Genomic DNA, 16,181 nt, shown 5'->3' with positions numbered 1-16,181 from the left:
ATGGCATTGTGGTAAAAGATCTGAAAGTCATAGAAGGTCGTAGATAACCAGTTAGTAGGTAAAAAAGGATGGAAAGAATGATAGTTTTTAATAATTTTGAAAATTTTAAAAACACATCTTACAAAGACTGTTTTAAATCTATACTAAAGTTTATAAAGAACATTATTCTATAAGCATTCAATAATTTTAGGATTACAAGATGGGAGAAAAAATTTTCTAAAGTTGAGGGAAATGAATTAGTTATACTTTATATTTTTAATGTTAAAAATTTTGATATATGGGTATCATATGATATATTGATAAATACGTTTACAATTGCTCTGTCATGTAAATTGTTATAAATTAAATTATTTTATTCAAATTGCTATTATATATTGATAGACAATAGGTAAACAAAATTTGGTTTCAACTTATTCAAGCTATAAAAATTAAGAAAGTCCATTTTGTACTTACGAAATAAACTTTTTTTTAATATGTAAAGCATACATTTCGTTGAATTTTTTTGCCTTTCATATACTTTATCATATACTATAATATATAAGTATATATATTATTGTTTTGAATTGAAATATAAACCCTATATACTATAATATATAAGTAAATATGTTAATATTGTTTTGAAATGAAATATAAATCCATGCATCACACGGGTCAGAATGCTAGTACATTTCTAATTAGAATCAAGTCTTTTATAATACATAAAGACCTTCTACAATAATACAAGAAAGTCCAGTGGAGAAATACTAAACTGTTTAGTTTACAAAACCAAAAAATTATGCGATCTTGAAAGCTCAAAGCTATTCCAAGAGGTACTAACAAGGCCTAGTGATTCCAAAATGCTATTTTGATCGACATACTAAAAGCTATTCTGATCAACATATGCCAAATTAGCATAACAACTTCCAAATCCAAAAAGTTCAAAACTATCTCAAAAGACCATTCCATGATAATACTAGCTCTTTAATAGACAAAAACACTAGATGCAATGATTGATTTTTAACAGTTACGAGGATAAAGAATGTTAATTGTGTACGGATACTTTGCATCCATTGGAAGTTGAGAAAATATATTCAGCTTGACTTCTTCATTGGAAAGGGTATTATTAGCATTGAAAAAGTCGGTCATAGGGAGGCCAAGTTTGTAAAACTCTTCTACAATTGTGTTCTTTCTATTGTATGCTAGCTGCTCACGGGAGTTTTCATTTGCCATTGCATTCGCAATAGTAGCAAAATGGCTAGTAAGACCAGCCACACATGAAATAAATTGCTTAGTAGCCTTTGCAAGTTGTGCTTCAAGAGGTGCTGCTTGGGTAGACTTCATTTTTTTGCTCCTTTTTAGTTGTTTTGCTGCTTGTTTTTGTTTTCGTGAGGTACTTGTACTTGCTGCATTTGTTTGAGTAGTTTGTGTTGCTGAATTTTCTTTTACAACTTCATTGGTTTCATCCATTGCATGGGTATTTCCATCGTCTACCTCCATTGCTTCCATGTTGTGAATAGCATCAACAAATCCTTCAACTGATTGACCAGTAGCTGTGTCAGCCCCACCTCCCCCTAAGGCGTACCTAAGGGTTCGGCGGACCGCCTGCTCAACTCTCGTCAGGACTCACTACAGTTCTCAAATAAATTACAATGTAAATCTCAAATATTACATCAAATACTCCATGAATTTACATACCACAAGTGAATCGAAATTCAACATATACATGAGATATTCCATCCAATCACACTAATAAGTTAATACAAGTGCTTCCTTTGCCTCGAGCCCTGTGGAGAGAAAATAAATATTTTGGAATGAGCTAGAAGCTCAGCGAGTGTTCAGTAAAATCAATAATCAAATAAATTTCACAATAGTGCATTTAGATGATGTCATGAATCAGTGATCAAATGTAAGTTTATTGCTCTTGTGAGCCAGTGAAATCATTGTACTTAAACATCCAACGCTCAAATAGATCAAATAACAGTTAAGCAATACAAGGGAGCCATCAGTGCTCCAATATTCAAGGCAAGTCAAGGGTCATTAAGGTGGAGATGTTGGTGTTAAGCACAAGATTTCCAAGCACTCATTTGAGCCAAATCATTGCATGGTACACACACAAGCACACATGATATGCAATTGAGCAAACAATGCAAGAAATAGTTTGAAAAGTAACTTTGAAAACAGTTTTGGAATCACTTACCAACCACAGCTCATGATTCTCATCCATCATAGATAGTTTCCTTGCTCAAGTCCAAGCCCTAGATCACAAATATCATGTCAAGCAAAGGGAATTCTAAAATCATTAAGTTCCTCTCACCTTTTGGCATTTTAATCACAACTGAAGCTACACTTATCGGATTGAGATGAATCTTATGGCGTTTCGAAGATAAGACATAGGCCTACATTTATTATGAAGACCTCCAAAGCCAAAACATGCACTTTCATGGTCAAAAATTGAAATCTCAGAGAAAACAAAAAGCTGTCGGTTAAATAGGGCATTTGGGCAGTCAGGAGCATTTTAGTCAAATCATAAGCTAAAATGATCCAATTAATTTGAAATTTTTCAGGTAGAAATTTAACTCAAATTCCTATAACTTTCATGTTTTGTCCAAAAACTGATGCAATAAAAAACATGGAGAAATTTGCAGCCCAAGTTGCCACTTCATCCAGTAAAAGACAGAACAGGCATGCAATTTCAGTCAATTTTAAAAAATCATAGATATTCATAGGAATTCAGGAAAAGGCTGAAATTTTCATGGTTGATAGTACTCTGACTCTAGTTTCAAACTCAGTAAATAGAACTCAATTCCAACTTTTCTACATCAAGTTATAACAGATTTTTCAAGACTGCTGAAGGGTTCCTGCGGAAAATTTCAATAGCACTTCCCCTTGTTTTCTTTACTTTTCCTTCCAAAAATCAGCACCTAATTTCCTCTCAATGTAAATTCAAGCACAACCACAAGTCATAGGCCATCTATACACTTATTTAAGGCCATAATACTATCCAAATATAGCACATGTAGAGCTCAAACACCAACCACAATAAAGCTGAAAATTGGAAACCCTAAGCTGAAATTTATATACAAAAGCTGAAAATCCGTATAATGAAGCTAAAAGGGCATGTAAAAGCCAGAAAAACCACATGGCAAAGCTCATGGGTCATATAAAAATTGAAACGGCCAAATCAAAGCTGGAATTCTTCATCTAAAGCTGAAAATTTCAATTTACTGTACAAACCATGGAATTTTCCATAGAATCCACCACAAACAAGCCTTAAATCTACTAAAATGCAAGTTAAAAGTGAAGAGATGGTTTCTAAACATGATTACATTGAAACCCTATGAAAAAAGCAACCATAAGCTTCATTTTTCCCCAACTTTCTCCACCAAAAGTCTTCTTCCTTTCTTAAAGTCACTTTCTATGGTTTGGATTGCAAGCTTAGGATGAAATCTTGAAGATTCAAGCAAGGATTGAAGTTGGAATTGAGGTTTTCTTTTCTCTTTTCTAGCTAAGAACTTCGGCCAAGAGAAAGAAAGAAATGAAGGATTTTTGTCCAATTTTTTCCAAGATAAAGGTTAAGAGAAGTCTTGGTCAAAGTCAAGGTCCATTGGTTTTGTGACAAGTGGCACTCCAAGAGTTAATTCTCATCTAATTGTCTTCCGATCCAATGGTTAATTTATCTAACTAACCTTTAATTATCTCCTAGTACCTTGTAAAATAATATCCCTTTATGCAAAATTCACCTAGTTGTCAAAATTTATCGCACTAACGGGTCTCACGTCCATAGTGCGCTACTGCCGACACATGAACTAACTTATATTAGAAAAATGTTTTTTAAAAACTTGACTCCCTTATAAAATATCTATAAAATTAAGATAATAAAGGAAAGTGTAGAAAATGTATGCAAGGAATTAAAATAATTAATATAAAATAAGAAAATAATTCACAGTTTTTCGGCGCGTCACAGTAGCTCTATTCCTTCCGTACACAATTTTCAGATCATTTAAATAAGGAAAAGTTAAGTCCCAAGCACTTTTTGCCTCTATGTATTTGTAGATGTTCATAATCTAATGTCAAAACTAATTTCAAATATTAACAAAAAGAAGCGAAAACTTGCAAACATATTAGAATATGAATTTACATAGTTACCTTGATCCAATCATCATACTGCTGTCTCTCACATTGTATTTTATATTCAACATCATTCCATTTGCAACCACATTCTTTCAGCATTGTTGCAATTGCGTGATATTTGCCGTTCACCATTTCAACTTTGAGTCAATATGAGAAGAAAACTGCTTAGTAAAGATTGGTATCTTAATTAAAACCCTTTTATGTAACTCAACCATATATTTGTTCATGAACCCACAATCAGCTCTCCACGTGGTATAACAAGCAAGTTCTTGTAATGCTTCAATCTAAACCTTTGATTCATTAGAGGTCCAAAAGCATTTTTTTTCTTTCTCTACCTCTAATTTTTTCACTTTGTTGTGATTCATCAATGTCCATCCTACTATTAATATGCAATAACATGCACAACAAAAATAATAAGAAAGTTTGAAGGTAAAATACATTTTAAAGCAAATAGCGAGGTAAAATATATTTGAAACACATAAACAATGATTTTCAACGCTTAATTTTTAAAAAAATGTTAAAGTACATGTTCATAATTGAAAACAAACATAGAAAATAAAAAATAAATAAGAGATATGATGCATTTACTCAAGGATCAATCTCCACTCATTAAACATTTGTTGTGCTAAGTTATTTTTGAAATTGACCTAATGATTAGTAGCTTGTATGGTGGTTATGTATTCAGTCTCATGATCTTTAGCATCACTATCTCTATCAAGGTCATCTTTCTCTATACTCATTACGTCATTTAGTTCATATATTGTTGTTTGCCTCCTTATTAAGTTATGTCAGAGACAATAAGCTAAGATGACTCAACCGTGGGTCCAAATAATAAAAAATGATGAGGATACAAGAATCTTCTATTTTTTCCTGAGTAGTCTAAAACACATTTTTATGACATTTCTTGTTTTAGCACGTTTCATATTGAAAAATTTCTCTACAGTTTTTGATCGACGTTCTTCAAATTGATTGAGATGACATCATTGCCTCGATAAGGAGCAAAAAATCCCTCAGAGTTACCATATCTAGCATCAACCAAATAATAACAACCTTCATTGAGATATGTCTAGTTAAATTAAATTATTCTATTAATCATCACCTAAGTAATCCTAAATATATCATTAGTACCTTGAGGGACTTTTAGTCCATTAGCCCTATATATAGTATCTCATAAGACACATCCAACATGGGTAGAGCCTTCCCAACCAGGTAATAGGACAATGAGATGACAAAGGCGAATTCGTAATATTCGTGTAATGTGTATTTTGGCTGTAGCTCTGGTTCTTATCTTTGCATTATGGTATCATATTTCTATATTGTATTTAGTAAACAAAAAGCAACAGTTAACAAGGACTAAGGAAAAAGGAGTTGAAAGAATGCTTTATATGTTTAGACTAGTTAAAGAAAGTGACACCGGTTGTAAGAGTGAACTCTGCATTGATAGATGCACTTTTGGCTTATTGTGTGAGATAGTTAGAGATGTTAGTGGTTTAAAAGACACAAAATTTATGAGTTTGGAAGAAATTGTGGCAATGTTTTTATATACCTTAGCTTATCACAAAAAAATAGAACAATATTACATAAATTCTTAAGAAGCGGAGAAATCATGAATCATAACTTTAATTCATGCCTCTTAGCTGTGCTGAAATTGCATACCTTGTTGCTTAAGACTCCTCAACCGATTGACAATGATTGTAATGACGAGAGATGGAGATGTTTTTAGGTATTCATACATTATATTTGAGATTTTTTAACTTTTTGAGTGCTAGTTTCATTTGAATTTAAGTGCAGTTTTTCTTCTTCTTCTTCTTTTTCCTTTTTTGGTTTCTATTGTAGAATTGTCTAGGTACTCTAGACGGTATAACGATTAAAGTCACACCACTTAAAGAGGAAAAATCAAGATATCGAACAAGAAAATTAGATCTTGCAATGAATGTTTTAGGCATTTGTGCATTTGACATGCAATTTATCTACGTCTTACCTAGTTGGGAGGGCTCTGCCCATGATGGACGTGTTTGATAAGATGCGATATGTAGGCCTAATGGACTAAAAGTCCCTCAAGGTACCAATGATATCTATTAGGATTACTTGGGTGATTAATAGAATAGTTTAATCTAACTTGTACATATCTCAATGAAAGTTGTTATTATTTGGTTGATGATGGATATTGTAACTCTGAGAGATTTCTTGCTCCTTATTGATGGGAACGAAACGATATCATCTCAACCAATTTGAAGGATATCGACCAGAAATTGTAGAGGAATTTTTCAATATAAGGCACTCTAAAGTAAGAAATGTCATAGAAAGATGTTTTGGACTACTCAAGAGAAAATGGAAGATTCTTGCATCCCCATCATTTTTTCCTATTTGAACCCAAGGTCAAATCATCTTAACTTGTTGTCTCTTACATAACTTAATAAGGAGTCAAAAAATGATAGATTAACTAGATGACTCAATGAGTATAGAGAAAGATGACCTTGATGGAGATAGTGATGCTGAAGATCATGAGACTGAATACATAACCACCATATAAGCTATTGATCATTGGGTCAATTTCAGAAATAATTTGCACAACAAATGTTTTACGAGTGGAGATTGAGCCTTGAGTAAATGCATCAGATTTCTTATATATTTTTTATTTTCTATATTTACTTTCAATTATGAACATGTACTTTAAGGTTTTTTTTATTTAAATTAAGCATTTGATAGCCATTGTTTATTTGCTTCAAATGTATTTTACCTCGCGATTTGCTTTAAAATGTATTTTACCTTCAGATTTTCTTGTTATTATTTTAGTTGTGCATGTTATTGCATATTAATAGTAGCATGAACATTGGTGAGTTACAACATAGTGAAAAAGTTAGAGGTAGAGGAAGAAACAAATGCTTTCGAACCTCTGATGAATCAAATGTATTGACTGAAGCATTACAAGAACTTGCTTGTGATCCCATATGAAAAGTTGACTGTGGGTTCAAGAACAATTATATGGTTGAGTTATATAAAAGGATTTTAATTAAGATGCCAATCTTTACTAAGTTGGTTTCTCCTCACATTGACTCAAAGTTGAAGTGCTTGAAAGGCAAATATCACGCAATTATAGAAATGCTGAAAGAAAGTGGTTGCAAATGGAATGATGATGAACATTAAATATAGTGTGAGAGACAGTGATATGATGATTGGATCAAGGCAAGTATGTAAATTCATATTTCTAATATGTTCACAAGTTTTTCACTTCTTTTTGTTAATATTTGAAACTAGTTTCGACATTAGATCATGAACATCTACAGAAATATAGAAAAGCAAAAGGTACTTAGGAGTTAAGTTTTTCTGATCAGAATGATTTGAAAATTGTGTATGGAAGGGATAGAGTTATTGGTCAAGTAGTTGAAGAATTTGTTGATGTTGTTCACAACATGGAAGCAGAGGAGATAGAGTGTTGAAATACCCATGCAATGGATGAAACTAATGAAGTTATAGAAGAAAATTCAACAACACAAACTACTCAAATAAATGCAGCAAGCACAAGTACCTCATGAAAACAAAAACAACAAGCACCAACGGCTCGAAAGGAGCCAAAAAAAAATGAAGGGTCCGTTTGGATTGTAAGTTATTTGAGATATTTTTTAGGTTACTTTTTAAGATTGCGTAAATATGAAATAAGCGTTTAGATAGTAAGTAAATCGTGTAAATTAGCGTTTGGACAGGTGCTCATTATTGAATTTAAGCAGGTGACTTTGACTTTGAAAATTTTGACTTTGACTTCGAAAATTTTGACTTTATACTACGTTTACGCTAAACCAATTGCATACTTAATACACAAACGGTACAGATTAATTTAGAAGTTGAAAATCGAGGGCATTTTAAGTACACTCTACACATGGGAAAATAAATTGCCTGGACAATTACAATCCTTTGTAATGCGATGAACACCTAACGGCGGCGTCGCCCCCGTGCTGCGTACATTTGAGTCGCTATGTAGTCTTGTTTAGCTTTCCATTCCGCCAGCTCTGCAGGAGATACGTTTAATGCGAACGGTTGAGGTACTAGCCCGCCTATTTCTGGCTCTTCATTTAAGTGCACGTCTTCTGATTCAAACCGTTGAAAATGGGCATCTTCTGGTTGGTGCATCCTTAAAAAGTTGTGCAACGCACAACAAGCAATGACTATACTGATTTGAGTGCTCATATAGAAATTATCTACCGGACCCTTTAACCATTTGAATTTTTCTTAAGCACACCAAATGTGCGCTCAATGACATTGCGAAGTTGCGAATGTCGAGTATTGAACAAGGCCTTTGCCGGAGATTCGGACCCCACGTTCTTATACGGGGGCATGAAACCTGGAGCATTCTTGTATGTCGCATCAACTAAGTAGTACTGGCCTAATTGACAAAGTTATTCTAATTACTGTGCGCGATAAAAAATAGGAGTTGTGGTAATAAAGCATAGTACATGCTTGACTTGAAATATTGGACCCATCACTTACCAGGTTGCGGCAGTGGAAAATCGGACGGATATGCTAATGCTGACTCCAACACTCGCGCATCGTGTGCACTTCCCTCCCATCCAGCATACACATAGATGAAACGCATGTCATGGTCACAAACTGCCAGAACATTCTGTGATTGCCACCCGTGCCGATTTGTATATGCCATTTGCTCGCCTGTCGGAGGACAAGCTGAGATGTGAGTGCCATCCATCGCTCCCACGGCATCCTAATATGTGTAAAAAATATATATAATCAACTTTCTAGAATCGTCTTACTACATCAAGCCAAAAATCACTTATGCTTTCCACATTACCTTGAACCATGGATAAAAATTAGTTGAGTTTGCAATTCGTGGATGAACTGCAGTCTGGTCACCCGATCGTATTATTTCAGTTGCAAATAGACACAGGCCTCGGAGCACCTTTTTTATATTTCGATTAATCGTCTCGATGGATCGATCAAAAATAGTACCCAACACACAGTGCGTATGCTTGTGGCTGACCAACATTAAAGTCATAGCAAGCGCCTCCTGTATGGGCACGCGCTGTTGGTAATTGTGTGGAACGTACTGTCTCTCGACAAGGATATTGGACAGTAGCAAGAAATTATCAACCGTGATACGCATGTTATCTATTGAGCGTCTATGATGACCGTAGAGTACGCGTTCTACCCACTGCCTATCTGTGAATGAACCATCATGTTGCGGAAGTGGTTGATTATTATCCACGTGTGCAAGTGACGGATGCATTAACATTAACGAGGCGCTCATAAGAAGTAAGGCCTCATCTTCCTCGTCTTGCCTCATGCGATTTGCATTGCGTCCTCTAGCACCACGGCGGTTGTTCCAGGCCATGATAATTGAGTATATATCTGTATATATGTTTACATAAGCGTGTTCGTATGTGTATAACCAATTCCATAAATGTGTTAATACACGTGTTAATGAAAATAAATTAAATATCGGATATCTAGACATAAAATGGCTTTAAATAAGTATGTAATTGGTCAGACATGTCCCATTAGAGTTTTCATCATCCTCTCAAACCAATTACGAAAACTAGAGTAGCTTTATGGAGTATAAATTAGCAATATGACTTTTAAATAGAATACTTAGCAATATGACTTTTATAGCACGTATTTGGCAATATCACTTTTAATATAATATAAATATATTTATAAATGTATAAATATATATTATTATAAATATATATAATTATAAATGAATATTATATAAATGTATAAATTAATATATTTGTGATTTATAATTTATATATTTTTATATAAATATACATTTATGGATTTATAATACATTTATGCATTTAAAAGTTGGATTCGTACTACCACAAAAAGGTCTATCTAATTATCCAGCCATAGCTATAACTTCTAACTGACCCTTTTTGAATCGTAATACCTCAAATAACTGCCACTTTGTTCTGATATCACTTTGAACATGAAAATATGAATCACCCTTTCACGATACACGTACAATGCATTAAATGAGAGTATAAACGATTCCCATACAAGAACTAAATAACCACAGAAATGAATTTAGATTGCACTATTACAAAGAGACCGCTACTACTTACCTCGCTTCCACTGGCACACCACGTACAGAACGTTTTGCCACACTCTCTGCCCACACAGAGAAGCACGTACACAATCAACTGTAACGCTACTTTGGGAGAAGAAATTGCCGGCTATTCGTCTTGGTAAGGTGCCTCGAACTTTTCGTTCTTGTGATTTTAGGAGTAGCGAGGTACTCTGCAAGTTCTTAAGGTAGTATGATATATTTATTGGGGTGGATGGCTGATCTGCATTGCGATGCATTTGGGTTATCGTACTACGATAAGAACTTCCACCCACAAGTTGCCACTTTATGGTGGTTAAGGCCTTGGGATGCAGATTAGCACATGCATTTCTGCAATTTGTGAGCCCTGTAGTACTCTGTATTTATGTGCTACTGCATACCTGCAGAGTAATTTCAAATCCATCCTGAATATTTGCAAGTGGAAACATACAAGTCCATCACACTTCTACTTTTCAGACTTCTGTGGACCAGCAAAAGCAAAAATCACTAGCATACAAAACCTATCTCCATGCTTGGTAGGGAGCCTGGCCCCATGGACTAATTATTTCAGCCTGGCCTCAAGGTCCGAATTATTTCACCACGCTCAAGCATTACATTTTACACTTGAACTGTCTCTCTGTGGGTATAAAAACTGCAAAGGGCAGTAGGCATTAGTGGCGTAGGGAAATAGGCACAGCAACAAAGCTGAAACATAGTGGAAGTTGATCCTTAGTGGTCACCTCGTTGCTTTAGCACGTTTGGAATTTGTAAAGCATCTACACATTTTGAAGGCCCACCAAATAACAAAGTGCATTTGCAAGATCTAATTTCTGCTTTGTTCTTTGAAGTCCCCTGTCAAAGTGACTGTTGTGAGTTATGCTTGAGAGCGAAGCAAATAACAAAATGGCGTGGTATTTTTTTTGTTTTGGATCAAGTTTCTCATATTTCGGTTTCAAACCAAAAAGTGCAGTGACCAATAAAAAGTTGTCATTATTTGATGAATTAACTAATTAATCCTTCATGTTTTATTTAATTCATCAAATTTGCATTCCAAAACTGACAATTACAACTTATATATGTAGTTTTTATATTCAATTCATATTTTATTGATTACATAACAAATAGAACCGTCCCATACATCATGACTCAAAGAAGATAGGTACTGAAACAAAAATATGAGATGAATGAAGAGCTTATGTCCTATACTGCACCCTAAAATATATAAACCAAAAGCCAGAGGAAACACAACAAACATCTGACATAAAAATATAACCAAATGCGGTTTACTTATAAATAGCTGTAAAAATAATCTGAAATTGTAACCACGATACAAATCCCCATCATGACTCTCAAAGACAATACATATATTTTATTTTCATATGTCCTCAGAAAGCCTACTCTCAAAGCCAACGCGGGGTAGGCTTATACACATCAAAGAGCAAAGAGTAACTGACTCCAACAAGTAAAGAGTAAAAAGTAACTAGTTTTCAGCAACAACACATACAATAATAATATAATAGTTCTCGAAATACGTTAGTTTTCAGCTGCCCACACAACTCAAGCCAAGCCTTTCTCTTTCATCAACTTAAGGATATAGCCGTACTGGTCAGTTGCAGAAGCCCGAAGGAATATAACGCGCTCACCCTCTTTTTCATAATTCGCATAATGACAGTTAGCGTGTATTCTCCATTCTAGCGGAATGTCCATTGTGTTGATCACATCCTGGTACTGGATTACGCTATAGAGGGACTCGAACTCCATCCTGCTCCATCTGTCCTCAAGTACCACGTCGGAGTAATTTCCAATTTTGCTAATAGCATCCTCAAGACCTGTAGATGACCTTGTAGATTTTGACCCTATAGTTCCCTCCGGTTCACCGTTGGTCCCTAGGCTTGACGCTGACCTTTTACCTCCAACTGCCCCTGGAACTGGCGGCACATAGTACACGTCATCTTCATCCTCTTGGTCGCCCATGTTTGCCGGATTAGGAGCCCTCGAGATAGAGGCTTTACCTTTTCCCTTCCGGCTCCTAGCAGAAGTATTGGCCCTTTCACGGCGAGGTGGTTTCGATGGTACTACTTCGCTTGCCGATTGGGCACGGCTGCCTGTGACGTGTCTTCCAAGCAGTAATGGTGTCAGTCGATCATACCAGTAGTAGGAGTTCTCTTTTTTTGAATTCAGCATACGCCGCATTAGACTAATGAAATGCAAATCTGTAGTCAGCACAAAGGAAAGAGGCGTGCAATACTACTTAACTACTGAAATAGGTAGTTCGTACATGCAATAGAGATGCATTTCAGTTAATATACGAGTCGGCAAAATTTAACCAGCAAATGTGTTGATTAAAGCCACTACCAGTATCCATTATGTACTATTGTCACAAGATAATAAAAGACTAAAACTAATTGTAAGGCAGCAAAGTGAACACATATGAACAATATGGCTAGTGAACCATTCATACAATTGAGAAACGCATATTTCAAGCCACAAATGATGGAACAATGGACAGCAATATTCAGTCCAAAGTAGTGGTCTCAAAACAATAACAGTGCATGCCATTTCTTATATGACCCCTACCGAAAACAGGCCCTTTTGCGTACAGAAACATATTCACATGATGGAAGTCATTAATATATCATTTAATATATTTGGGGGTTATGGCTGCTGCAATCTACAATTTCCAACTTGGGAAAAATAAGCTGTAGCCATAGAATTAATGTGAATGAATCTGGTTGAAGTAGATAGCAGCAGCGAACAGGTCCCAAGTAGTCATGGTTGGAAATTCTTAGACAAGTAGTAGCAGCCAGCACCTACAGTAGTGTATGGTAGCTTGATTTTATCACAGTTAAGACCAACTACTTGGTGAGCCTAGTTCTTATAGCATATAGTTTTCCCACTTTTCAGTTATGCCCCATCTGTCTCTCAAGTTCATGCAGTTCTAGCGCTCTAAAGGAGACAGTCAAACAGAAATCCAAATTTCATCAAGCCAATATCACCAAGACACATCTACTTAAGCATCGAATCAGCTAATAGCAAAAACTATCCTCACCAAGACTAGTACTATCCGCCAAAAGTAAAATAACAAATAGCAGTAGTAGCAGCAATGGGAATTCGAAACAGTGCAACTATTAACAAAATTCCAGAAATGAGAATTCCTCTATTGCAGCACTAGGCATTCAATTCGCATCGTAAGGAAGTAAATTAACAAATAAAGGCAGCTACAAGTCCATACCTGGACCAAGTTTTCCCAATGTTCATCATCAGCAGTAAAGCAGAAGGTGTCCTCACTCCACCCAACCCCGGTCTCTGCTTTTGATGATATCCCACGCAGATTACAGAATAGGTCCCATTTCTTCTTGATGTGATAGAATCTGGTCTGCAGCTGTTGGCCAGTGACGGTCAAGCTTCCATTACTCACCAAATGTGCTGCCAACTGGTCGTAGTTTGTCTCTAGCGATTTCCTGTTGTCCCACCAGTTATTTTCCCTAAAACTAACATAGGCTATGAGGAAAGCTTCATCCATTGCATCGGTCCATTGAATCCTGGAGGCCATTTGCTGAAAAACGTGGGAAAAAAAATGTATTTCAGAAACGGATATGTCTACAATATTTTAAAGTACTTTGGAAAAAATAAAGCGACAAATAATAGGTGGGATAAATCAGGTCAAGCTTTCTGCATTGCGAATTGACTTGCCTCAATGTAGGTCGACAGGCAGTCGATGTAGTTGTTAGAGGTTGTTGACGAATGGGAGGAGCAATCGGAAGTACAGCTAACAGGTGAGGCTACAAAATAGGATACATAACTGGTAAGACTAAATCAATTAAGAGCGAAATTTACTCGACCATACATGTGAACATGGAAGAAGGACATACAATCGCAAGAAGGCTTCTTCCTCTTGTCAGCGGTCATAACCGAAGAGCTAACAGCGGCACACAAATAAGGTGGCAGCAGCTGGACATATATAAATTATTATTCATCAGATACCCAAAGTCAATAGTTTACAATTTTCGTTGTTGTTCAGATTAGCAATGGCAGCCAAAACATTAATGATAGGAACTTTTTTAAGATAAACATCTACTTGTTTTTCAGACCCTGAGCTACTTGCTGAGGTAATCTCTCTTAAGGATAATAATTCTTGTATTTAAATATTTTTTGTTCTGTTTGCCTGTTTCTCTGATTACCTAGACATTGCATAGGTTATAATTAGCTTTCAATGCATATAGAATGTTGTGAGGCTTTACAAAAGTTCCATTATAAAGTTAACGTTAAGTTGCATTAATAGATGGTTAGAATCCTGCTAACTCATATGATATCTTGAGATTGCCTTCATATTTTGGCAGATTGAGCTGTCGCAGACTACTTAAACCAATGTGTCACTGCTTCCTCTTGAAGAATTAGCGATTGACATGCTTCATATTATAATCAACAATTACAATAAGTTTGTGCTTCAGAAGTCTTCGTATTTAGTATTTTACCAGGGGATCTTTTTTCCCATTTTATTTTTGTTTGTGCTATGTGTGTTGTAGTTGTTTTCTCTGTATTTTTGTTTGGTGAGTTCAATATTTTCTACTCTTCTGTCAATCTATAGTTCACTTCAATCACTATTCATTTCAGAAGGATTTAGTTCTTTGCATGCATTCTGTTTTCCTCAAATTGCTGCATCTCAGTCCTTTTGTTCACATGTGTCATTACTGTGGTGATGCTGTAACAAAACGCTCAACCAAATGATTTGGTGGCCAGAAACACAATGGAGTGGCTTGTGTGATTAAATTTTGTGAAGAGACTATATATTTATCTATTAGTCTAGTAGGACTCCTACGATCGCAAGCATACCTGCTGCAGTTGTTGCTGTATAAACCTTAATGCCTGATTGGATCATACATGAACGACATATCACTAAGAATTGCTTCCAGATTGTAGTAAGAAAAGGTTTTGTACATTATACACCGGGGTTGGCAGAATAAATCTCCTAATGCTCTTTTAACAAGAAGAGATGAAATTTGGTGAAGCCTGAAGTTGAAAACAATCAAGAATATTTTCACGGCCTCACGCTTGTTAAGGATATCTAAATCTATTTCATAGCACTAAATCTATTTCATGGACATCCTTAAATTACGAGGAACCTGACCTCCTTCCTTTATCTGGTGGTTAATAGAGTTATACCCCAATCTAAAAATTTATTTTACCCATGGCATTTATGCCCAATATTTATTTTTTGAGTCTCTAATCTTTAGCCTTAATTTAAAAGTTAAGCTGTTAAACATTCATATCACTCCCACGCAGAGTATTTTGGCACTTTTTCTGTTTGAGGCATGACAATTAATCAGAAGTAGTTGGCAGAAAATCGAAGGAACATACCTGCCGGAGAGCATGCCGGAATCACCGCTGGAGTGTGGCAAGTACAAATCGCCGCTGGAGTGTTGCAATTGAGAAGCTGAATGAAAGCCCACCACCTTCTTAAACGCAAGCAATTCAAATTGCGAAGTTGATGTTCGCCGACAATTGGAAAGAGTTTGATGTTCGCCGACAATTCAAATACCTGGCTGGATGTGGTCGGAGTTTGATGACCGTTTCGAGCTAGATGAAAATGGGCAAAATATGGGAGAGGAAAGGAACACGTGAAGCCTGTCGGTTCTTTGAGGAGTAAATGGCTTTACTCTGCCACCAACGGTTACTTTTACTTCACATTTGGAAAGAGTGCCAGCCAGGTCGTATTATTTGTTGTGTAGTAAGTATTTTGTACAAAAGGCTGCTGACATCCAGGAATCCAATGTGGGTCAAATTGGAGAATGATTATTTTATCCAGTCCAAACAATTATTTTCTAAAAGGTTAAATTGCAAACTAAATCTACTGTCCAAATAGTGCCGAAGTTTGTCCAAGCATCATCTCTTGAAACAGAAAAAATGTTAGAGCTATGAAACAACAAAAATATTTTTAATGAAACAGAATCCCAAGACCAGCCGTATTCCTTTGACTCATAAAGAGAAAAAATTATTTGGATTGAAAGTTTTTTTT

At 35.5% G+C, this 16,181-nt stretch overlaps 2 protein-coding genes across 2 annotated transcripts; both read right to left on the bottom strand.

The window, feature by feature from the left end:
* Positions 1–8,318: 8,318 nt before the first annotated feature.
* LOC113724470 (uncharacterized) lies at positions 8,319–9,451 on the bottom strand. The gene is made up of 3 exons (XM_027247370.2): positions 8,912–9,451; positions 8,596–8,824; positions 8,319–8,491 (listed from the first exon to the last, which is right to left on the bottom strand). The coding sequence occupies exons 1-3, from the start codon at positions 9,449–9,451 to the stop codon at positions 8,319–8,321; spliced, it is 942 nt and encodes a 313-aa protein (XP_027103171.1).
* A 1,983-nt stretch (positions 9,452–11,434) lies between these two features.
* LOC113724734 (uncharacterized) lies at positions 11,435–15,848 on the bottom strand. The gene is made up of 5 exons (XM_072076067.1): positions 15,524–15,848; positions 14,038–14,116; positions 13,859–13,947; positions 13,398–13,721; positions 11,435–12,362 (listed from the first exon to the last, which is right to left on the bottom strand). The coding sequence occupies exons 2-5, from the start codon at positions 14,072–14,074 to the stop codon at positions 12,309–12,311; spliced, it is 504 nt and encodes a 167-aa protein (XP_071932168.1). The 5' UTR covers positions 14,075–14,116; positions 15,524–15,848; the 3' UTR covers positions 11,435–12,308.
* Between the last annotated feature and the right edge of the window lie 333 nt (positions 15,849–16,181).

This window comes from Coffea arabica, chromosome 2c, assembly GCF_036785885.1.
Source record: "Coffea arabica cultivar ET-39 chromosome 2c, Coffea Arabica ET-39 HiFi, whole genome shotgun sequence".
NCBI classification, from domain to species: Eukaryota; Viridiplantae; Streptophyta; class Magnoliopsida; order Gentianales; family Rubiaceae; genus Coffea; species Coffea arabica.
Note: the sequence above shows the minus strand (reverse complement) of the source record. Positions and strands in the feature narration are given on the sequence as shown.

What these genes read in the sequence shown, in the direction of transcription:
- LOC113724470 (XM_027247370.2), bottom strand. Translation starts at nt 9,451, where the DNA reads ATGGCCTGGAACAACCGCCGTGGTGCTAGAGGACGCAATGCAAATCGC. An exon ending in ATTTTTATCCATGGTTCAAG is followed by an intron (nt 8,825 to 8,911) that starts GTAATGTGGAAA and finishes TACACATATTAG; the next exon opens with GATGCCGTGGGAGCGATGGA. An exon ending in TTTTCCACTGCCGCAACCTG is followed by an intron (nt 8,492 to 8,595) that starts GTAAGTGATGGG and finishes TTTGTCAATTAG; the next exon opens with GCCAGTACTACTTAGTTGAT.
- LOC113724734 (XM_072076067.1), bottom strand. Translation starts at nt 14,074, where the DNA reads ATGACCGCTGACAAGAGGAAGAAGCCTTCTTGCGATT. An exon ending in GCCTGTCGACCTACATTGAG is followed by an intron (nt 13,722 to 13,858) that starts GCAAGTCAATTC and finishes CACGTTTTTCAG; the next exon opens with CAAATGGCCTCCAGGATTCA. An exon ending in ATTGGGAAAACTTGGTCCAG is followed by an intron (nt 12,363 to 13,397) that starts GTATGGACTTGT and finishes GCATTTCATTAG; the next exon opens with TCTAATGCGGCGTATGCTGA.